The 24,302-nt window shown below is 40.6% G+C and overlaps 2 protein-coding genes across 4 annotated transcripts in view; one reads left to right on the top strand and one right to left on the bottom strand.

Annotated features, from left to right (window-relative positions):
• The window catches only part of scaf4a (SR-related CTD-associated factor 4a), an 87,867-nt gene extending 82,340 nt beyond the window's left edge, over window positions 1–5,527 (top strand). For all 3 annotated transcript variants that reach the window (XM_055644504.1, XM_055644505.1, XM_055644503.1), the window contains one exon: window positions 3,553–5,527. In XM_055644504.1, the coding sequence (XP_055500479.1) occupies window positions 3,553–4,418 (866 nt within the window). In that variant the 3' untranslated portion in view covers window positions 4,419–5,527. The remainder of the gene's footprint in view (window positions 1–3,552) is intronic.
• Window positions 5,528–12,638: 7,111 nt separating this feature from the next.
• The window catches only part of LOC129702644 (superoxide dismutase [Cu-Zn]-like), a 61,145-nt gene continuing 49,481 nt past the window's right edge, over window positions 12,639–24,302 (bottom strand). Inside the window, exons 3-5 of the mRNA XM_055644500.1 lie at window positions 22,783–22,852; window positions 14,714–14,831; window positions 12,639–13,404 (exon numbers count right to left, since the gene is read on the bottom strand). Coding sequence (XP_055500475.1) covers window positions 13,288–13,404; window positions 14,714–14,831; window positions 22,783–22,852 — 305 coding nt within the window. The 3' untranslated portion in view covers window positions 12,639–13,287. The remainder of the gene's footprint in view (window positions 13,405–14,713; window positions 14,832–22,782; window positions 22,853–24,302) is intronic.

Raw genomic sequence — 24,302 nt, 5'->3', positions numbered from 1 at the left:
GACGAAATCAATCAACCTGTCGTGCACAATCAAATAAGATCAAATAGAACAAGTTGTCCTACAATTTTAGGCTGTGCACGCCATACGCAAGAAGAACCAGCATAATTTCTTCACTCCTGCGCCGTTTATTTTCTCAGCAAAATTTCCTGACACCAGATTACTTGTCACCATTCATTTCCCAAGCATTCTCTCAATACTTTTTGTTTCAGCTTTCTGAAGTCTCCCATCCCACATTCCCAGTCTACCTCACCATTCCTATTTCTAGCAACTCTCTCTCTCTTGCACCAGTCATCCTTTCCATTCTCAATGTCCTCTTTCCAACTATTCCTCACTTCATTCATACTGCTCTTTCTTGTCTTAAACTCACTGCCTCTCCAATCTATTCAGTGAGAGATCATGTTCCTCAGCATACCTGGGGATTGTTATTCAATCTAATGCTGTACATTATTTAAAGAATGCCCCCAGCAACCAAAGTTTGAACATTACCTGAACTTGATCTTCCTTATCCAAAAGTGTCAGAGGTTACGAGGAGAAGGCAGGAGAATGGGGTTAGGAGAGATATAGATCAGCCATGATTGAATTATAGAGTAGGCTTGATGGGCCAAATGGCCTCATTCTACTCCTATTCCTTATGACCTTAAAATATAAGATGTACCAAATATTAAAAATATTAAAATCCCTATTTTTTAGGATGAGCACAAAGTTCTGCAAATAGCTTTAAATTAGTATATTTCGTGGACAGAGGTTGTCAATGCAAGGTTATATTTATCGCAAAATATCTTGGGTCTAATCTTTGGGTGCTAGAAAGTGCCTTGATGTCTGTACCAATGGCAATGATTTGGATGAAGGGATTCAAAGTAACATTAGCAAATTTGCAGATGACACATAGCTGGGTGGCAGTGTGAACTGTGAGGAGGATGCTATGAGAATGCAGGGTGACTTGGACAGGTTGGGGGAGTGGGCAGATGCATGCCAGATGCGGATAAATGTGAGGTTATCCACTGGTAGCAAAAACAGGAAGGCAGATTACTATCTAAATGGCGTCAAGTTGGGAAAGGGGAAGTACAACGGGATCTGGGGGTCCTTGTACATCAGTCTATGAAAGTAAGCATGCAGGTAAAGCAGGCAGTGAAGAAAGAGAATGGCATGTTGGCCTTTATATCAAGAGGAATCGATTATAAGAGCAAAGAGGTCCTTCTGCAGGTGTACAGAACCCTAGTGAGACCGCACCTGGAGTATTGTGTGCAGTTTTGGTCCCCTAATTTGAGGAAGGACATTCGCGCTATTGAGGGAGTGCAGCGTAGGTTTACAAGGTTAATTCCCGGGATGGCGGGACTGTCATATGCAGAGAGAATGGAGCAGCTAGGCTTGTACACTCTGGAGTTTAGAAGGATGAGAGGGCATCTCATTGAAACATATAGGATTGTTAAGGGCTTGGACACACTAGAGGCAGGAACCATGTTCCCGATGTTGGGGGAGTCCAGAATCAGGGGCCACGGTTTAAGAATAAGGAGTAAGCCATTTAGAACGGAGACGAGGAAACACTTTTTCTCACAGAATGGTGAGTCTGTGGAATTCTCTGCCTCAGAGGGCGGTGGAGGCAGGTTCTCTGGATGCTTTCAAGAGAGAGCTGGATAGGGCTCTTAAAAATAGCAGAGTCGGGGATATGGGGAGAAGGCAGGAACAGGGTACTGATGTGGGATGATCAGCCATGATCACATTGAATAGCTGGCTCGAAGGGCCAAATGGCCTACTCCTGCACCTATTGTCTATTGACATAAAAGTTGTATTTGGTGCTGTATGTTTATCCCTTGAAAGCTGATATCACTTCCTCATGTCCAGTTGGTTATATTCTGTACTTGAAGGCAATATTTATTGAGTTTGATTTAAAATTTCATTTTGCCAGTATTGGTGCTTTTATTGGATATTATCTTTCATCTTTTTTTGTTGGATACTATCTTACATAACCTTCAAAATAGGTGTTCAAAATAATCAAAAGAATGATTGGGCATTCTATGGCTCTGGGCCTGTACTCGCTGGAGTTTAGAAAGTTTGGGGAGGGGGAGGGGACGGGGGCGGGGGCGATCTCATTGAAACATACTGAATAGTGCAGGCCTGGATAGAGTGGACAGGGTGTTTCCACTAGTGGGGTAGTCGAGAACTAAACTAAACTAAACTGGGGGGCACAACCTCAGAATAAAATAACGTACTTTAGAAAGTTGATGAATAAATTTCTTTAGCCAGAGGGTGGTGAATCTGGAATTAACTGTCACAGATGGTTGTGGAGGGTGTCTTTGGGTACTTTTAAAGCAGAGTTTGATAGTTTACTGATTACTAAGGGTGGCAAAGGTTACGGAGAGAAGGCAGAACGGGATTAAGAGGAAAAGATAGGTCAAGCATGATTGAATGGCGTAGACTCAATGACCTAATTTGGCTCGTATGACAAGGATTTATGAATTATGTTCAATTAATAAAAGAACACTTGAAATTATTTATGCTACCATTTTGAAGCATATTTATTAAAATATTTACGTTCAATATCTGACACTGCTCATTCTATCTTTGGAGTAGAGGCGCGGGTTTAAATTTGTATCTTGCATGTGGAAGCTTAAGTTTTTACTCTGAATATCCTGAATGTATGCATGTATGCAAGAATAATTCATTTTTTATAAATATACTGAACATTATAATCTATTCTCATAAAGAAATGCCTCCATTTAAATATTGTAGAATTTTACATAAACTTTGAGAGTAGGCTCATTCCCATACCATGACTTAATTTCAGAGTTTTAACTTCCATCGTAGAACCAACCCCCGTCCCTATCCCTCCTCCCCCGCCTCCGTCCAGGGATCCCGAAAATCTCCTTCCAAGTGAGACAGAGGTTTATGCGCCTCGACTCTTATCTCATCTACTGTATCAGGTGTTCCCGATGTGACCCCCTGTACATTAGCCTGACCTAGCATAGACTCAGTGACTGTTTCACTGAACACTTGTGCTCGGTCGGTCAAGGCCTACTGTATCTCCTGGTTTTAACTTCCCTTCCATACTGACCTTTCTGACCTGGGCCTCCTACATTGCCAGAATGACGCCACACGCAAACTGGAAGAACAACACCTCCTGGGTAGCTTACAAGTAAACAGTATGAATGTTGACCTCCAATTTTAGGTCACGTATAACATGGCCCCCTGCCCCTTTTCTCCCTTGGGCACCACAACGACTCATTCCAATTTCTCCCCTCCGTTCCTGCTACCTTCCTCCCCCTGCCTTTACAATCCTTGAGTCTTCAAACCTTTCTCACCCAATGATTCTCGTCTATGGCCTTTATTTAAATCATCTGCCTATCAAAGAATTTCCCTCGTCTGTGTTTACCAATTGCCTGCCTCTCCCGTTTTTCAGCTTTCTTTTCGACCCGAAACGCCACCTATGTTATCCAGAGATGCTACCTAGTCTGCTGAGTTACTCTAGCATTTTGTGTCCTCTTAATTTTCCATTCCTTTAAAAGAAACAGTGAATGGTGTTACCTAATGTACATCTTTGTGTTTGGTTTTCAGGAAATCAGAGTGGAACTACTCATGCTCCCATGATGAATGTGCAGCCACCAAGCCCTGGTCTTTTGGGTGCACGACCTGGTTTAATACCCTTACAAAGACCCCCTGGAGTTCCCCCACCTCATTTGCAGAGGTTTCCTGTTGCTCCACCACGTCCGCTGCTACCACACTTATTACACCGAGGTCCACCACCCCCTGGACCCGGAGGATTTGGCGTACCTCCACCTCATGCCATGGGGGGACCATTTCCACCCCAGAATGTTTATGGTCGTCCTGGAGTGCCTGAAGAAAGAGATGGGAGACAGTTTAGGAATGACAGACATGGATTTCCTCCAGGAAGGGATCGAGACCAAGAACAACGTTTTGGCAGATCAGAGTTTAGAAATCGTCCTTTTAGTGGAAATCGAAGTGAAAATGATAATCGTGAGCGTTATGGGAATCGACATGAGGATAGAGATCATGATCGCCATTGTGGCGGACGTGAGAGAAGGGAATGGGGGAGAAGAAGCTCTGAACGAGAAAGGCATAGGGACTCAGAGGAAAGGAATAGGCGGTCAAGTGGACATAGGGATCGTGATTCACGAGACAGGGAATCTCGCAGGGATAGAGAAATGGATCAACGTGGAAAGGAAAAGCCTGAAGAAATTAATGAGGGCAATGAAAAGCATCACAACTCTAATGGAGATGCACAAGAAGAAATAATGAAACAATCGGACGCGATCCCAATTCCTGAAGGAGATTCTGCTCAAGGAGAATGTAATTCATCGGACATGAATTTAAAAGCTGCAGAGGTGATGGAATTGGCGCCTACCTCATCTACCAATCAACCTGAAATGAAAGATTCAGGCACAACGGCTGAGGTTCAGTGATAGAAACTAATTGTAATAAAGCACATGATGTGGTGATAATTGATGTATTCACCACAATATTGTGCCATGAAGCTTCAGAGTTGTATAAAAAATGATGTATAAAGTATTTGCTTCTGCTATCCCACAATCCTGTCTAGTTTTAAAGGTTTTAAGCAAATTGTTTGCTTTCCCCAGTATTCAGAACGTCCACACAATTTACTCCAGTCTGAACACCTGATGACCAGAAAAACAAATCAAATTTTTGCTGTACGTTTTTAAAATTTTGACGTAAGGTAGAAGTGCTTTCTATTCTTTTTAATTTAAAAAAATAACAAACAGTGAAACCTCCTCCAAAAAATTGAGCTTAGGATTTGTTTTTAATAAACTCTATTTTCTTAACAAACTTTAGAGCGTGTGATATTCTTCCTCAGATTTGTGGAAATAAGAATGTCATGGGATGGAAGAATAAGATTGTGAAACACCCTAAAGTTTGATATTTTCTATATTGGAAACAAGTCTAAATTAGACTCTTATTAATATGTGTTCTTTAAAAAGCAGAAATTGTTTTTTGAACAACCAACTGCAGCCCAAGACAGATTGCTTTGCAAAGTGTATCATAAAGATCTTAGTGTACTTCTCTGGTGATGTATAGAAAAATATATAAATTGCCCACTCAAGATCAGGAAACAAATGGTCTGAACAGTACTTTGTTTTAGAACGTTTCTTGAAAGTTTATTTGTTCATTGCCCTTAAATACAGACCGTTTCTTAAAAGTAACAGTTTTCCTGTTTTCTTCTCTTTTGAATGTAAATATAGTTGCAAAAGGAGAATATGTTGACTATTTTCAAAGTAGACTTCAGTATTACAGCTAGGTTAATGAATGTCGGGTAGATTGTTGATTTAATCAGAATTTAGCACAAATTATTCACCCACATCTCACAAAAACAATGATTTGAATCACATAATATTAGAATTATAATACAAGTGACCACACATTACAATGGGGTGCGAGTTTAGCGTCCCTAGAAAAATGTGCGATCACGGTTTTCCATAACGTGAAGCCGCGTCATCTGCGCATGTGTAAAGAAACATGAGTTTGAAAAGAAATTATTTACTTTTTTTCACATAAATGCCAAAAGTGTGAATTTTATTCTGTACCTCAAATTTTTGGGTAGTGATTTGTGATTTCTGAATGGACTCATTTCTGTTACCTGGTTGGCTGTAACGCGAGGTTGCCTGTATCTAGTTCTGAGGTATTCCAAAAAGTAAGGTTGTTTGAATTGTTAATGATTGATTAATATTGGTAACTTGATTCTTTCTCTCTCCAATAGATGCCTCTTATTCCAGCAATTCACTTTTTAGTTAGTCTTCCCGTCCTACGAAGAATCAAGGCAGAATAAAACACACCAGTAACATCTCCTCTGAAAGAGTCTTTGTATTTGATTTGGACTCTGATGAAGCTTCAATTTCTTGTTGTTTCATCCTATATTAATTTTGTCATCCACTGAAGAGTCTTGTGACTTTGGGCCTTTTACGGGTTTAGTTGTGCAGTTTTTCTCCAATTACTGAAAGATCGAATTGTGGAAGGTCACCAAAGCTTATTTTCTCCTGTCCATAAACTTTCTATTCACTACAGGTAACAAGCATTCCCAAATTAATTACAGCATGTCTGAAGCCGGATCTCCACCCAAATCGTCACCCATTCCTTCTCTCCAGAGATGCTGCCTAACAGAGTTACTCCAGCATTTTGTGTCTACAGCATGTATTGACACAGGTGAAAACATCCTTCATTCCTCCATCAGTGGGGAATGTCTCTGCAGTTTGCAATTTATATAAGAGTGCAAAAACATGCAACATATGCATTTACAATAAATAATAAACAGTGGCAATTTTCCTTCAGACGGTCTTCCAACCTTAAAATTATTTAATTTTTCCATTTCGCCTTGATCCATGACTCAATGAATCAAGAGTTGTGGGTTCAAAGCGCACTCCAGATATGCAGCAAAAATCATAGCTAGCCTTTATATGCCACAGTATGAGTGTTATTTATTTCAGCAAACTTCAGATAATGAATTTATTCATTCAAATAGGGTAACATGCACAAATTGGCTATCATATTGAACTTCCTCAATTTATTGCAAAATTCTTTGGGATGTCTTGAGACATGAAAGATATACAAATGCAAATTCTCTAAAGCAATATGACTGAGATTCTGTCTCATGCTGTTTCTACATCTAGATACAAGTCCAACCAATTTCAATCGTAATCTGGCAGCCATTTTAGAAACCATTTAAGAAAAATGCATCAATCAGCTACACCATTGACTTATGACATTAGTTTGGTTTAGTGATTTGGAAAGTGATTGCTGGTTGATTTTTTTTTGCCTTGTCATATTTTGTAGATGAAAGTTTAAACTTTGCAGCATCCTAAAGAATTTTTCAGTCATGCATACTTTCACTGGTTTTGTTCAAATTCATCAGAGAAACTTGGAAGTATTTTCTCATAGAACAATCAATGCAAGGAAATATTGTATGTAGCCTTGTAAGTAGTGAAAACAGAGCTCAAATTTAGTGTTAAGGGATATAGAACTTCAGTTTCCATTATCTGATTAGAAGATTATTATTCTGATGTGATTGTTTGCTAAATTGACTTGTTAAATTCCATCCAGATCAGGAGCATGATAAACTAAGCATATGACTTCTGTAAATGTATAATGTGATTTCTGAACATAACTGTTGAAAGGTCAACCACTCTTTCCTTTTTTTCCCCATTGTTTATATTGGGAAAATATGGGAAATTTGCTTGCATTCATGGCCATGAGTAACTTAACTTGCTCTTTGAAAACTATTTTCCATTATAACTTTACTAATGCAATTACAGTAAAGTAGCTCTTTAAAATCGACCTCAACTTAAAAGCTCTGGCCTAACCCTAACAGTAAGGGTTTTGCACTATTATGGGCCTGTCCCACTTAGGCGATATTTTTAGGCGACTAGGCTGTCACCTGTATGGTCGTGAGCAGTCTCAGTCGCCCAAAGAATCGTAGCGTTTTTCTGGTCTCTGCTGGACTGTGAAATGTTAAAAAAAAAATTGGTGACAGTTGGCTTGACGCCAATGAGCATAGCTTGACTTCTGACATAGGAGCTGTAGTAGGTGAATTCCATTGGCTGCTACCTACGTCAACCGGCCACAGGTACCGGCGACTGAATTGTCTTAAGTTGTCGCCGACAGGGTCATACCTTGTGGCGGGTGGACGTAGGTGTGGTCATAGGTGGACGTACTAACGGGTCGGCGGTTGTCGGTAGCTTGCCGTATAGCATGACGTTGACTAGGTGGTAGGTTGTTGTAGACATTGTCGTAGGGGGGGGTCCAGTCGCCATTTTTTCGGTGACCTACGACTGACAGTCGCTGAAAAAAGTGCCTAAGTGGGACAGGCCCATTAGGCCCCAGTTGAGCTCTATTCTTGACATTGGTAATATATTTGTCTTTGCTCTGGATATAGCAGTTCATGATGGAAACTTACCACCTCTTTCTCAAGGGTAATCAAGGACGTGCCATAAATGCTCACCATGCCTGTGATGGGCAAGACCCATTGGAACATGTAGCGACCCTCTTAACCTGTACTGTGTTTTTCTTTTAATGGACAACATACAAAAGTTTTACTGGGCTATTCGCCTATATATTTCCTCCGGCTAGCACATGCTAATCATTTGCAAAGTAATTATGTTCGCTGTCCAATAAGGGTAACTGGGTGAGTACATGTTCTGAACATCATTAGAAGTGCAATACTATTTTGATCACTCTGGTCACAAGTTGAACTTGTGGAGCTTATTAGGGATGAGGTAAATGTGATGCATGTTACATTATTAGTATTTTGATTTGGAGCACTTGGATGCATTTCTTTTTAAAGATTTCAAAGTGTAGGAATACTTGTGCATTTTGTCAGGCAGATGAAAATCTCCGTTAATTACGTCTAGAGAGGTAGAACATATGCAGAGCTGCCAAATAGTACAGATTTTCTGTATATTGTACAGAAATGCGATAAGAATACAGATGTACGGATTTGCTTTGTAAAATATGGATTTTTTTTAAATCGGCCCGACTTCCTGTTTCATCTTGCTGCTTAAAAAATGCAAGGGTGTAAAACGTCAAACTGTAACTCTAAACATTATAGCAGATTAAATCTATTAGTATTTTAAATTTCAAGATCTGGATGATTATTTTCCTAAGTTTTGATCTGCCTGTCCCGCTACAGGTTTAAACAGTGCTGTCAGTTTAGCGTGTGGGAATTTAAACAAACAGCCTATGGGTTTTAATTATAGTGCTACCAGCTGGAGCGCTGTTGCCTTTATGCGTAGCATTATGGCCACAGCGCTATGGGTCACAGACTGTTCGGAGAGGGAGAAGGGAATAAGAGAGGGAGAAAAAAAAAAAGGAAGGTGATAGGGAGGAAGGGAGGGAGGGGGGGGGAAGAGAGGAAGGAGGGAGAGAGAGCGAGGGAGGCTTCCAAAATGGCTTCTACATCATCATCTGGTTCTAAAAACAGGAAGCAGAAGTATACAAAGAGATGGCAATGAATGCACTGTCAAATAAGGTGCGTAGAAGACAATTGGTAGCAAGGTTATGCAGTCTTGTATTCTTACATGGGTATGACCGTATAGTGATAAAAAAAAAATGTCAGCAAAATGGCACCATGTAAAAATACTTATTTCCTCAGCAAAATACTGATTTTCAGGTACTAGAATACTGAAATGCTCTGACAAAACTTGGCAGCTCTGCATGTGATGCATTCAGTCCAATGATATAATCTTTACTAGGCTCTCTGAGATCATACTTTTAGCAGTTTCTGAATGTCAGATAACACAAAAGGCTTACATAAACAATTTCAAAAGATTCAGGTTTGTCAAGAAATTTTCTTGGGAATTGTCATGTTAACTTTGTGAAAGCAAGGATTTACTTCCATTATTTGGCATTCTACAGATACGATCTGTCGTCCATTCAGCAGGCTGATGGCATATTTGCTTCCAAGTCAGTAATTGGTTCCAGCCATAATGCAGTCTTGACCACTTGCACTTATGTAAAATTTTTGAAATATGCTATTGGAGGAGCAGGGTTTGGATGAGCTGTTAATAAGGCATTTTATTTTCAGATTAATATAAAAGATACAGTGGAACCACATGAACACAGTGGGCAAAATGAGTTGTCATTTTTAAAGAATTCTATAAATTCTATATAACTATCTGGATGAGAAGGGAGATGTAACCAACCCATTTAAAAGAATTATTGGCTAAATTTGCCCATTTTATCTGTACCCATTATCTCGCAGAGCAACTCTTCCCACAAACCATTCATTATAAATAACGACCCTATGATATCTCCACATCTAGCCAATAGCGGGGCAACTTGAATTGAACACAATCCTCCAGCTGAGGCACAGACCAGTGTTTTATAAAGGTTCAGTGTTATTCCCCTGCTTTTCTGCATTGCCTCTAGATAAAGCTCATCGAATTATCGAACAACAAAACCAGTAATCTGATGCAGTTATTGTTTAAAAGATTGTGCACACATTGGCTGCTCTGTTTCCTTCAAAGTATCCTGCCTAAATGGTTTTTGGAACATTCTGATGATTTGACAACCCTTTGCTACATTTGAAGTGACTGTTGCCTTATTGCCTCAGGCGCAGGAGCTTAATGGGCCTGTCCCACTTAGGCGACAGCAGAAGACTAGGCAGTCGCCACATGTTCACGGGTGGTTGCTGGGGAGTCGCCTTCATGGTCGTGAGGAGTTCCCACATTCTGGGAACTAGTCGCGACCTCATTACGCTCGGCGAGAATGTTTCAACGTTGAAAAATTAGCGGCGACTAGAATGAAGCCGTCACAGAGAGTATTGAGAATTCTTGAGCCTTAGGTGGGTTGCCAGGAAGTCGAAGGCTCTCGTAGGTTGTAGCCGGTGCTGACCGGTGAATTTCATTGACTCGTTGGGGAAAAAAAACGTAAGTTTCCATAACCAAGGATAACCGACCGGTAATGTTAAATGTCCGCCAAAATTCACAGCTGTATATCTCTGGCTTCTTAGAAGTTGTCTGGCTTCTTAAAAGTTGTCTCCACTCCTTCTTTCTCTCCATCTCCCCCCGTCCCCTCTTTTAAAGGACTTACCATACACTGTGCTAGCTGTCTTAATTACAGCGCCAACCTTCCTGTTCATCGCGGGTGTGTCTGTATCACCTTGGCTTTGCACCATGTGAATTTCAGACAGCGCTCTCCCCGCTTGCCCTGGCCCCTGCCTGTGTGATGTGTTTCTGTGTGTGTGTGTGTGTTCCATTCTGACAGTCGCTATTCCAGGTGCCGGTTTTTCAGGCGACTGCCAGCAACTTGACGGTCTCCGGCAGTCACCTGAATAATCGTCTAAGTGGGACAGGCCCATTAAGTTGCTCAATGCACTATGCAATTCTTGGTCAACATTCAATCAAATTAGTTCACATGGTTTCTGTTCCATGCTCCCTAATTCTCATCATTTTAAAGGTAATTTTCAGAATTCCTTTGACTCATTGATGCCTTTTATTATTCTTATCTAGATTTGCTCACAAATGGAAATGCACATTCTTCAGATGTTTTCACAATAATTGGCAAGGCTCTGGGGAATGTTGTAGAGCTGAGGGATTTAGGAGTGCATAGTTCCTTGAAAGTGGCGTTACAGGTAGATAGGGTAGTCAAGAAGGCGTTTGACACATTGGCCTTTATTGGTCAGGCTAATGAGTATAGAAGTTGGGATGTTATGTTACAGTTACACAAGACATTGGTGAGGCTACATTTGAAGTATTGTGTTTAATTTTTGTCACCCTGCTCCAAGAAAGATGTTGTTAAGCTGGAGAAAGTGAAGAAGATTTACGAGGATGTAGCCAGGACCGGAAGGCCTGAGCTATACAGAGGTTAGACAGGCGAGGACTTTATTCATTGGAGCAAAGGAGGATAAGGGTTGATCTTATAGCAGTATATAAGATAATGAGGGGGATAGGGTAGATGTACAATCTTTTGCCCAGTGTAAGGAAATCAAAAATCATAGGTTTAAGATTGGGAAAGATTTAAGTTGCTCAATTCAGTATGCAATTCTTGGACAACAGTTAGTCAAATGAGTTCACACTGTTTCTGTTCTATCCACCTTTTTCACACTAAGGGTGGTGGGTATATGGAACAGAGGGAGTAGTTGCGGTAGGTACTAAAACATGTAAAATATTTGAACAGGTACATGGATGGGAAAGGTTTAGAAGGACGTGCTCAATGTGGGCAGGTGGGACCAGTGTAGTAGATGGGGCATCTTGGTCGGCATGAGCATATGGGGCCGAAGGACCGTTTCAACGCTTTATGACTTGTTGACCATTACGTCTATTAGCTTTTCTAAAATATGGAAACCAGAATTGTGTATAGTATTCAAATTGTGATTGAAGTCTGTTTTAAATGTCTCCTCCAATGGATCTGCAATGTGGTTAGCTTTTTACATGGCCATATTCCCAGGTTACAATTGGTAACTTCAGGACAGTTAATTTCCTTGTCTACTCCAATCAGAATATTGAAGCATTGTGGACTTTTTCCAACGACATTTTACATTTATTGAAATGGAAATCAGGTTGCTAAATACAGTGATTCTAAATCCTTTTTTAGTGCAAAGTACTTTAATATTAATTTGGAGTTGTGAATTCTGAAACTATATATGGTGAATATTCATTCATCTCAGTGCTAATAACTAGAAATTTAGAACTAACCATTGTCTAGGTATTATTTTAACATGTGTCAGCCAACTTTAGATTTCGAAGAGGGGCAGCAGGACAAGGGAAAAAAGTGCTGAAGGGCACGTGCAATAGCCAGTGTTGTTGGTTATGAAAACAACTAACAAAAACCAGCAATATTGACCATTTAAAAATAGTTCTGGGAAGCAGTTTTGTTCTTCCAGTTTTGCCTCCTTTTTTCAAAAAAGTTAATCTTGCGATAATTGACCCCCCGCCACAAATACAGCTTTACACATTGTCATCATCTCATGATGATCTGGAACATCCCCAAATCCATCGATGCTAGACTTCGGAAGCAGAATGCTTTAATAATAAAATTTACCTTTGTCAAAATGTACAAGAAAATTGTCCAGTGTATAATAATACTTACAAAAGCTTTGTTCAATTGAGCTTTTCCCTTGCCTCAATTATTTAGAGAAGGCTATTCAATAGAGGAAATTACAACCATAAAACTCAATGGACTGATGATAATTTTTATTTTTACCAGTTTGTGGAAATGACAGACTGTTGGTGTTAAATCACATGCATGAAAAGAGCTTGATATTTTCAAGTACTTTATGGCTAAATGCTAAGTAAATATTTCAGTTTAAGAAATTAAAATAAACTGTACTAGATTTTACCCACTAGAATATGGGATATCATTACATTGCCCTTTCTTTAAAAAATAATTTAAAACAATTGATAAATTTGAACAGCATTTACTTTTCCTCTCATTGTTCAAGCAATGAATTCTAAGAATCACACTGGCTTGAAGGTAATTTCGTTTGACGTAAAAAATAAATTAAATTACTAATGGTACTGGTATTAAACTAGGTTATTTCAGTCGTGTCAGTTCAGTTCTTGCATTGTAGACCTAGTAACATATCCAAGTTATTTGATATCAATATTCATACTTAAAGAAAAAAGTTGATTCCAATTTTTCTTTGAAATATGCTGCCCTTTAAATAGGCTATGAAATTACTGACATGGTTCACAATTACATGCATGTTGCTATAAACGATACATATTTCTCTGCATGTAATTTTGAATCAATTGCTGTTCAATAATGAGTGCTGATTTAAGAAAATAATCAGTCATAGTGTCTCTAGGTAGGATTTCTACCACATATTTATTTGGGGTCTTCATCTATTCCGATTATACCCCAAGCTAAACCTGTTCCATCGTTTCCTGATTCAAGACTCTCTGCATTACCACCCTTGCCCAAATCATCTTCGTTCTCGTGAACCTTTAAGCAATAGAAAAGATGCATCAGTTGATTCCATATAAATACTATCTTTATTCATAGAGTAAATATAAAGCAAATACATAATATTCATCTGTTAGAACTGGGAAGACTGCAATCAAACAGATTGAAGCATGTTTGATTGCAGCATAGATTATATAAATTAAGATGCACTTTCCAGGATAGCAGAATCTGAGTGATTTAATTAAGATCACATTGTGGCTCTGTAGAACCTCTAGGTGATACAAATGTTAAGCCAGTTTCCCTATGGCGACACATTTGAATGCACATTGTGGTCAAAATCAAGGATGCAAACTCAACGCCCAATTTTGCATAGGGAACAGATTGTTTTATGTTGGTGTTGCAAAGTTAAGGCTCAATGCTTCCAGTAACTTTACACAATTGTACATGCAATCAGCAACAGGTGATCTACCATCTATCTACCCAGCCAGTGTTATGAAAGGGATTGATTTTCAGTGTACTAGATCTTCTGCAATTTGTATTGGCAGTTATTAATTTTAAGTAAGATGGGGAATAAAATATCAAATGTTGCAAGTATTTAGCACAAATTCCCCTTAGCAACCAGAATGAGTAGAGGATTGGTCGCGCTGAATACATGGTCATATTATTCCCCATCGGAACATCTATGTTCAGAAAGTAATTAATTCTCTTTAACGTGGCCAAGAATATTGTGAGACACACCAGTAATGAATCTCTCACCAATCTATGCCATCCACGTAAGGCCGTAATGCTGTTTAGTTTGGAGACAACATGGAAACAGATCCATAGGCCCAGAGAGTCCAAGCTGACCATCCATCTGTCACATATGTTTTCCATTTCACATATGTTTTCCCACTCCCTACATACAAGGGCCAATGAACATACAAACCTGCACTTCTTTGGGATGTGGGAGAAAACTGAAGCACCCAGAGGAAATGCATGCAGTCACGGGGAACAAGCAAACTCCACACAGAGCACCTGATGGAATCTAGGTCTCTTGTGCTGAGGCAGCAGCTCTACCAGCTGCATTACCGTGCTGCTGTTACATTAGCTGATGCCTCTCACAGCTTGCCACACACTCCCAACATGAGATCATAGGTATTCTGGCAACAGTCACCCAGCCTTCATTCCACTAATGGTGTAAGTCACCACTACATGACAGGCAATGAGAATGGAATGAGACCGAATTTCACTCTGGCTGGACATATTGCTGTACATTTTTTTCAATTCTGTTAGTTAATAGTGGAGAAATTGAATGAGTTTTTTATTAACACTTTGCTGTTTAATGTGACGATACAACTTTGACACTTACCACTATACTACGTCCAATAATTGAATGTTTTCCTGCCAGGCGCAGCAGCCGGTCTTCCATATCAAAGCGGGCTGTCCCATTTTCATCAGCTTCAATGTTGCCTAGGTCACCTACATGTCTATATGAATTGGAAGATTAGGATTTATCCAAATAAATGTTCACTCTTTATGCACATTTACAAATCCTTGAAGTAATCATGGAGCCATTTGTCTGGGCCATATTTCTAGCATGAATTTCTGGAATGACCTTTTAACAGGTCATATACCTATTACATTTTGTAAGTTTTCATGTAATCCTAAGTACTCCACTTCCAGACTTTTTCCACAACGTTACCACTGGAAAAGGAAGTGCTTTACTTGGAAATAAAATTAAATCAATTAAAATTATAAAGGCTTCACTTCATCTTGCCCAAATGAAATATTTCATGATTTCATAGAAAAGCGAATCTCTTCAAACCAAAGAATTGATCAACTTTATGATGCTACTCTACAACTCATAGTTAAATCTTTAAATTGTTTTTGTGACAAGTTGTAAAAGTGATTTTTATAACTCTTATCTTAAGGGAAGCTGAATCCTCAACTCTCCCTGGCCAATAAACCATGTAAGTACTGCAATTGAGTTGCCTGTCTTAACCTTTTCCACTTCTGCTTCCTTGAGATGAACTGAAGTGTATCAAAATGGCTAAAGATGTCTGTGGTTGTGTGATTCTCAGAAGGAAGCCACACTGATCATCTATTAATGACAACTAAACTAAATCAACAAAAGATTCTGTCACCCTCAAAAACAAACCTGGATTACAAATGGCACTGCTGTATCAAGACATTGTTTTACTTCTTTTGAACAAGAGACATTGCCAGTAAAGAATGCACTTGCAAATCTAACAATAAACACTTCTCTACCTGCAAGGTTAAATTTAAAGTGCCATTAAATGTATTTAAATGGGGGGTCCACCTACTTGGGGAGGAGTTAATACCCTGAGCCACCAACTACTAAATCCAGAGATCTAACTGGAGATTTTGAGTTTCATTCCCACTGATCCAAACCAATCTGCCCATGGGGAATAAATGCACAATTTCAGTCCTGAGTCAGGTTACACTTGATAACACCACAAGGATCACTCAACAATGGCCCAAGCACTGGATTTACCCCATGCAATTCATCCTACAGCCACTTAGGGACCTTGTTATGATATAACCATATATTTCCAAACACCAAAAGGTCAATCATTGGGTTTAAACAGTAGAGCAGACCCAATAGAACTTGACATTGTCTGATTTGGACCCCAGGGAAGGCCTAATTGATAATGGTTGACGGAAGTCAACATTAACTGGATATTACTGATAAAATCAACATTGACTAACCTTGAGAAAATAGTCAGCTATCAGTAAAAATGATATAGTTCCAAGCCAGTAACCATTGTTATTAATGGTAGAAATCGTGATTTTGAGAGTTTTTAGTCTTAAATGCTTTTGCAATGATATGCAATACAGCCCTTGTGCACCAGTGGTGGAGGGAAAGAAAGCTTATATTTTTGTGAAAATTGAATCAAGCATAAACTTGTATATAGCAAGTCAATGTACATGTTGCAGAGCTACCTTTTATTCATTATCATTGCAACATTATGTCTTTAGTGCATTATATGCCCACCATGGTTCATTATCAAGTCTTTGATATGATTTGGCATGAAATCAGACAGTTTGAAGATTTTTTTTCACGTCCATAACAGCTAAATTATTGCCTCAATTAGCTTCTGTCTTGTGGTATCGTCCTTTCCTCTAAATTACTCCTTGATAATTGACCACAAATTCTCAATCGGATTCAAGTCAGATGAGTTACCAGTTCAGTCCAAGGAACGTATGCCCTTCTGCTGGAAAGATTGAGTCACCAGATTTGTGTGAAACAGTGCAGTCTTGCTGGAATATCCCAGATCCTTTTGGAAAAGTCTTCCTAATTTCCAGCATCAACATAATGCTTTGTTCTCATCATTCCGTCAACTGGTGCAGTGAACAAATACCATAGTAGCTGAAACAATCCAAGAACATCAATTGTTCAGGATGTTTGACAAACTGGTTGATGTGGCTTTTTCTCACCAGCTGTCTGACTGCACTCCGAGCATGTTGGCTACATTGGCTTTGAACCAAGAAATGGCTATGGTCACTGAATACCTTTTGCTAGTCCTCATGTCCAGTATTTTATATTTTAAGACCAACTAGTATAATTGTTTTTTCATTGCAGCAGTTAGAAGTTATTTTTCATGGGTCCACTGGTTTTCAGACTGACTGATGAAGCGTTGGCACCCAGTGCTTGTGCTTATTGAGCCTCCTGCTGCCTCCAAATCTTTCTTCAAGGCATCTCTCGTCTTTCCCACATCCTTCTTACTTTCCATAATCAGCAAGACCTTATCTCTTGTAGTCGTCGTTCTTTTGCAGCCGCACCTGCCTATCCTCTTAGGCAATAGTGATCCAGTTTCAGAAGCTCGATTGATAATCCTGGATACAGAAACTAGTCTATTTCTGTTGCATTCCTCCATCACCTGTGTTCTGATTTGTTGCTTGTACAACACTTATTAATTTTGGTATGATGCAGGAAGAAAATATCATTTGAAAGCACCATTGAGACCTTTTATCATTTGCTGATGATTGAGAGTAGACTGATTGGCTAGTAATCAACGATCAGATAAGTTCTGCTTTTTATGAACACGACATACCTTGGGAAATCTTCAGCATTGTCAGATAATCTCCATTATTATGACTGCTAATGTAGTTAGTTGTGGAGCACAGGTCCTAGGACAGCAGCTGGAAGGTCCCTTAGCTTCTACTCCCTTGGTATCACTTGGAATGAATCAGAATGGTTAAAGATATCTGTGGTACTATGAATTTCAGAAGGAAGCCAGATGGATAATCTAATTAGCATTTCAGGCTAAAAGTGATTGCAACTACTTCTGCTGTCCCTATCAGTCATATTCTTGGGCTGTACTGTTAGGAAGCATGCTTTTTCCAATTTCCAGTGGTTGAAAACGATGACAAAATTCAATAAAGTAATCACATACATAACTGCCCCTTATGGTACTGTCTAGAACGTAAAAGTAGGCATCTAAAAAAAATATATTGGTATTTCTCCAGTGAGTGTTAAGAATGTGAAGTGATTGAAGCAGATAATTGAAGTACATTAATTGATATTTAAGGGGATGCCTCATTCATACAGGAGAGAAACAGAGGAAACACTTAAATTGCAAGCACATGTTAAAAATTAAAAATATCTTGACAACAATCTAAAATTGGCAACAATCTGAACCAGAATGCTGATTCTGAGTCCAGAACCAGTGGTCACAGTTAAAGAATAAGGGTCATTTAGGACTGAGATGAAGAAAAACATTTTCACCCAGGGAATTGTGAATCTGGAATTCTCTGTCACAATGGCGGTGGGGGCCAATTCACTGGATGTTTTCAAGAGAGAGTTAGATTTAGCTTTTTGGGCTAAATCAAGGGATATGGGTAAAAAGCAGGAACAGGGTACAGATTTTAGATGATCAGCCATGATCATATTGAATGGTTGGTGCTGACTCAAAGGGCCTACTCCTGCACCTATTTTTCTGTTTCTGACCAAAAGCCATTATTATTAACACCTTCTGTGTCCAAGGAACATGTGTACTATCACTCCAAAAATAATCAATCCTATATAAATATCAATTAGATTTCCTATTTCCTCTTCCACATAGCTTTGATGACATTTGATTGAAGTTGGAGCTCTTTCTATTAATTGACTCAGGGCAATGTGAAATCTACAATTGACTACCCAAACCCTGCCACAGTTTCCAGGCTATTGTAACAATGGCACGAAACTGAGTAATCTTGTGGACAAAAGATAATGTTCGGAAAAGATGGGGAAAATATTTAACCTGCAGCAACCGCACTCCAGAACCAAGGTCACCCAACCTTAAATTGCAGACAACACTTGCTTTTATTTTATGCTTGCTCAGAAGCCAAGCATTTATTTCTTAACTCAGTTATGAAGGTAACAAGAGAATTGTCTTTTCACAAAACCAAAATCCTCAGCCAACTTATTTCCAATGTACAACCCCACTCTTTAACAATTATGGTTCAAAATAAACACGAGAGTATAAGGGACCAATAGTATGTCAGAAGACATCTCTCAAGGAAGACAGGCAACCATCACCTTCAATGTGCCAGTGTGACCTTTCATTGACTGATGGAAAGGTATTTGAAGATCGAGACCTAAAAACCTGGAACAAAACTCCTAATCTACCACCTAGCAGTAATCCAGCTCTCCTGTACACTTCAACATATCATAAAGATACTGCCAATGAGGTAGGTGTTCCAAATAGTTAGCATTCTTTCCAGACCAACATCATCAGCATTGAGGCAGTTCAGCTGGTCCTCCACAATCCTCCCAAAACAGACACACTTCCCTTGATTAAAATTGCCACAGGCAGTCAATCCAACTTCATCTTTAGATTTCTCTACGCTGGTATCTTTAAGATTACTTCTTGAGATTAAACAGAAGTAATGTTTCCACTTCCAAAAATTTGAGTCAGTTAAATCAGATCAAATCAAAAATACTTTAGGAAAATTGTCCAAGCAATTATTAGAATGTGGGCAAGCCACCGTAATTAACTGAACAAATAGCATTATTATTTGAGGAAGTTATTTAAACAGTTGAAAGAAAAACAAGGATGGTGTACGACATATTAATTTATTTAGCTTGCTATCTGTTCAGACGTTTGATAGAGAACTAGACTAAGTGAGACCCGTTGGGTCGCAGTCACACGGTAAACCTAGTCCCCCAACGCAACGGCAGGAGTGTTCTGTAGGCAGGGGACGGGGACGGCTTCGGCTTCAGGCTGGCGAAGAGCGTCCTGCCGCCACGGGAAGAGGGCGGCTGCAGTCGGGGTCCGGTGGGGGCAGGGGGGTGGGTGGGGGGGGAGGGGGGTGTGGGGGTTTGGGGGCGGTGTGTGGGGGAGGGGGGGGGGTGTGGGTGATGGAGGGGGGGGTGTGTGGGGGATAGGGGGGGGGGTAGGTTGTGGGGGAGGGGTGTTGGATGGAGGAGAGTTGTGGGGGGAGGTTGTTGTGGGGGAGGGGGATCTGTGGGGGGGGGGGTTGGACAGGCATCTGGGGTAATGGGGGTGGGTGTGCAGGGAGGGGTCATTGTGGTGGCGGGGGGAGGGTTGTGGTGGCAGGGAGGGTTGTGGTCGCACTCGCAGTGCGCAATCAGCTCACTCCGCTCCTTCAGCTTTCGGCCTCACTCAGCAGCACCCGGCTCATCGTTGTGGTTACTGCAACTGCAGCCCGCACTCTGATCACTCCGCACCTTCAGCTTTCGGCCTCGCACAACGGCTCCCATTCCCGGCTCCATCCTCACTCTGCTCACACCGCACTCGATCTCTGCGCTCTCTCTCTCTGCGCTCTGCTCACACCGCACTTGGTGCACTCTGTTCACTCCGGTCCTTCAGCTTTATTCTCCTTGCCGCCGGTGATTGACAGCGGGTACCGGAAGGGATTTTTAAACCTTCATAACTTTTCTAATATTCCACCGATCAGAACAAAACTTGGTGCACTTGCAGCACAGGAGAATGACGAGTAAGGTGGCGAATCGTAGCGCTTTCGGGTATCATTTTTGAGGAAATGTTAAAACAACGCAAACCAGAAGAGGACAAGATGAAGGTTTTAGTTCCGTATAGATAGATAGTATTCGTTTTCAGAAATATTTTTCCATATCTCATATGGAAAGAAGGTAAAGACAAGATATTTGAAAAATGTTCAAAAAGAGAACGTGGACTTATGAAGGCAAGAACATTGTTGTAGTTTCATGTTGTAATGTGGAATAAGGCAGCAGGATAAAACAGATGTGAAATCATTTCTGGAGAACACAGTCTGAGGTTTTCATCTGAAGTCAAAGGTTTTTATTGTAAACCCCAAACACAACAGTTGCACGGCATTCCTTCTCACTCAGAATATTTTACATCTTTATAATCCTTATTCCTCCTCTTCCACCAAACCCATTTTGTAAACAATTAATTATACCATAGGTCAGGAATGCAGGAGACAATACCGGCCAAACTTGAGTTCTAACATAGCCACTTGGACATCCGTCAACTGTGGCAAGGCCCGAGTACAACAAAGTGAAGTAAGGCAGAATTGCTGGCAATAGTGTGGCCCCATGTTTGAACCTATGAGCGCAGTGCTCATACAAGCAAGCTAGACGCCATCCTCAACGGCACCATGCGGATCATCACCGGCTGCCTACACCCTACTCCGATGGATCTTCTGCCGGTGCTCGCAGGTATCGCACCCGCCAAGCTTCGCAGAGAATACGTCACTCATAGGCTGGTGTGCAAGCCCCCATCGGACGCCAAACATCATTTGCACCACCTCGCCCAGGACTCACAGCAACTGGGACCTCAACGCCTGTCATCTCGTCGCCCCTTCTCCCGTCACGCAGCGACCATCTGTGGGTCCAGTTTCAACACACTAGGAGCATGGAGAACCAGCTGGGAACAGACTTCACTACCTCCGCAATTCATGTTGCACCGAACACCACAGCCCCACCCACAAAGAGTGGGTCGCCCTGAGCCGGCTCCGTACATGGGTCGGCCGGTTCAATGCCAGCATGCATAGCTGGGGGCTGCGTTCATCAGCAGCCTGCATGTGTGGAGCAGACCAGCAAAAAGTGCAGCATGTCATTTTCGACTGCGCTGTTCTCCACCCCCCTGGTGGAGGGGTGGACCTCATGACTCTCGACAACAGCACATTGAACTGGCTACAGCGTCTGGAGGGCGTTACATAACCTCTGCTACCTCAAACGCAAGAAGATGCGTTCTATGCTCACTTTGAGCAGAAGGTGTACAGGGCGATGACATTCATCCCACACTAAACGGTTCCCACATCCCCCCCCCCAGTTTTGAGAGGTGGGGGACGATTCGGTGAAAACTCTGTTTTCCGCGAGACCATGGAGGTGGGACTGCTGATCAGTAAGCAATGGGGGAGGGACATGATAATTCAGCGCGATCATTGGAAAAGGGAGGTGTCGATCAGAGGCGGAAGTAGGGGAGGCTGAGACTGAGGAAAGAGCACCCGTACATACAAACACGAGTTTGGGAAATCAATAGGGTGGATTTTTGCTGGCATTTCCTGCCATGTAAGAAGTCGATTTGCAGCGATATCTGAATAATGCAGTTAAATGCACTAGTTTAACAAACATTTTACCTAGCTGACCTATATTATTATTTCATTTAAATATGTTGCTTGGTGGCTATATTTTTTACTTGTGAACCATTCATAGAAACATAGAAAATAGGTGCAGGAGTGGCCCTTCGAGCCCACACCACCATTCAAGACGATCATGGCTGATAATCTAAAAACAATACCCCGTTTCTGCTTTCTTTCCTATATATCTTGATTCCGTTAGCCCCAAGAGCTATATCTAACTCTTGAAACCATCCAGTGAATTGGCCTCCACTGCCTTCTATGGCAGAGAATTCCACAGATTCACAAGTCTCTGGGTGAAAAAGGTTTTCCTCATCTCAGTCCTAAATGGCCTACCCGTTAGTCTTACACTGACCCTTGGTTCTACACTCCCCCAACATCGTGAAATATTTTCCTGCATCTAGCCTGTCCAATCCCTTAAGAATTTTATATGTTTCTATAAAACACCTCTCATCCTTCTAAATTCCAATTAATATAAGCCTAGTTGATACATTCTTTCATATGTCAGTCCCGCCAACCCGGGAATTAACCTCCCTCAATCGTAAGAATGTCCTTCCCCCAATTAGGAGACCAAAACTGCAAGCAATGCTCCAGTTGTGGTCTCACCTGGGCCCGGTACAACTGCAGTTGGACCTCCTTGCTCTTATATTCAAATCCCTTCGCTATGAAGGCCTACATACCATTTGCTTTCTTCACTGCCTGCTGTACCTGCATGCTTACTTTAGGTTCAGGTTACATACAGTTCTCAGGAATAGATAACTTGTATCTGGGGAGGACCAGTATATAATAACAATTAAGACTGTAAAAAAAAAAGAATTTCCAACATAACTGATTCAAAAAACTCACCTCCTTTTATCTTGTGGTGCGCCATGTTTTTCATTACAGGGGTTGAAATGAGGTCCTGCACAGCTATATCCTAAAAACAAATATTTAACTAGTTTTATATCACTGAAAATGTTCATCCATATCCATATCCTTATAATTATAAAACTCTGATCTTGTGGGTGTGTGTGTGCGTGAGCGTGTGTATTTGTGTATTTATTTGTTCATGTGCGATCGCATCTTCTCGATAAAATTACGCTCTAACTGTTAAAAATTTTTACATATTCCGATTTATCCCGCAAAGTCAAAAATCGCCTTATCTGAAAAATTCATGCATTCTTTCTCGAGTTATTAATCAAAATGTTCAAAAATATGAAGACTTGGAAAAAAATAACTGCTTTTTCCCTGTGCTTACAGCTGACGTCACAATGGGATTGTAGCCCTGCTCGCAACATTGTTGCTATCCAAGTACACTGAGTCCTGCTAGCCCTAGCAAGTGCAAATGCAATTTTTTAAGTCACAATACACTGAGTTCTGCTAGCCCTAGCAAGTGCAAATACATTTTTTTAAAGTTTAAAAATGAGGGTGCATAATGAGCAGCCCCTGCGCGGTTGTCGGCTATGGATGAGTGGTGGAATATTGCGTTGGGAAACAGGTTATGTTGGGGACCAGGCCTCCCGTGTGACAGGTAGACCCACTTGGTCTAGTAACTATTAAAATTCAGGTCTTGTATGTGTGTGGATGTGTGTGTGTGTGTATTTATTTGTTCGTGTGCGATCACATCTTCTCGAAAAAACTACGCGCTAACGGTAACATTTTTACTTATTCCGTTAAGAGATTTATCCCGTGAAGTCAAAACTCGCTTTATCTGAAAAATTAATGCATTACTTCTCGAGTTGTTAATCAAAATGTTCAAAAATATGAAGAAACTTGGAAAAAAATAACTGCTTTTTCCCTGTGCTTACGGCTGTGACGTCACAATGGGATTGTAGCCATTCTCGCAACATTGTTGCTATCCAAGTACACTGAGTCCTGCTAGCCCTAGCAAGTACAAATGCAATTTTCTAGTCACAGTGCATTGATTTCTGCTAGCTAGCAAGTGCAATTGCACTTCTTAAAAGTTTAAAAATGAGGGGATTTGAGCAGCCCCTGCGCTGTTGTCGGCTATGGGTGAGCGGTGCAATATTGCATTGGGGAACGGGTTGCGTTGGGGAACCAGGCCTCCCGTGTGACAGGGACCTAATTTCTCACTTGGTCTAGTAATTATTAAAAGTCTGATCTTGAATGTGTATTTATTTGTGTGTGTGATGTTCGTGTGCGATTCACATCTTCTCGAATAAACGACACGCTAACGGTGAGATTTTTACATATTACGATAGAGATTTATGCCGTGAAGTAAAAAATCGCCGTAACTGAAAAATTCATGCATTATTTCTCGAGTTATTAATGACAATGTTCTGACAAAACCTTGGATTTAAAATGGTTTCTCCAGTTAAAATAATTTTTCATATTCCAACACACTTCGATACAAAGTTGCAAGACAG

Source organism: Leucoraja erinacea, chromosome 13 (genome assembly GCF_028641065.1).
Source record: "Leucoraja erinacea ecotype New England chromosome 13, Leri_hhj_1, whole genome shotgun sequence".
NCBI classification, from domain to species: domain Eukaryota; kingdom Metazoa; phylum Chordata; class Chondrichthyes; order Rajiformes; family Rajidae; genus Leucoraja; species Leucoraja erinaceus.
The sequence above is the reverse complement of the archived record's forward strand: the minus strand, read 5'-3'. Positions and strand labels throughout refer to the sequence as shown.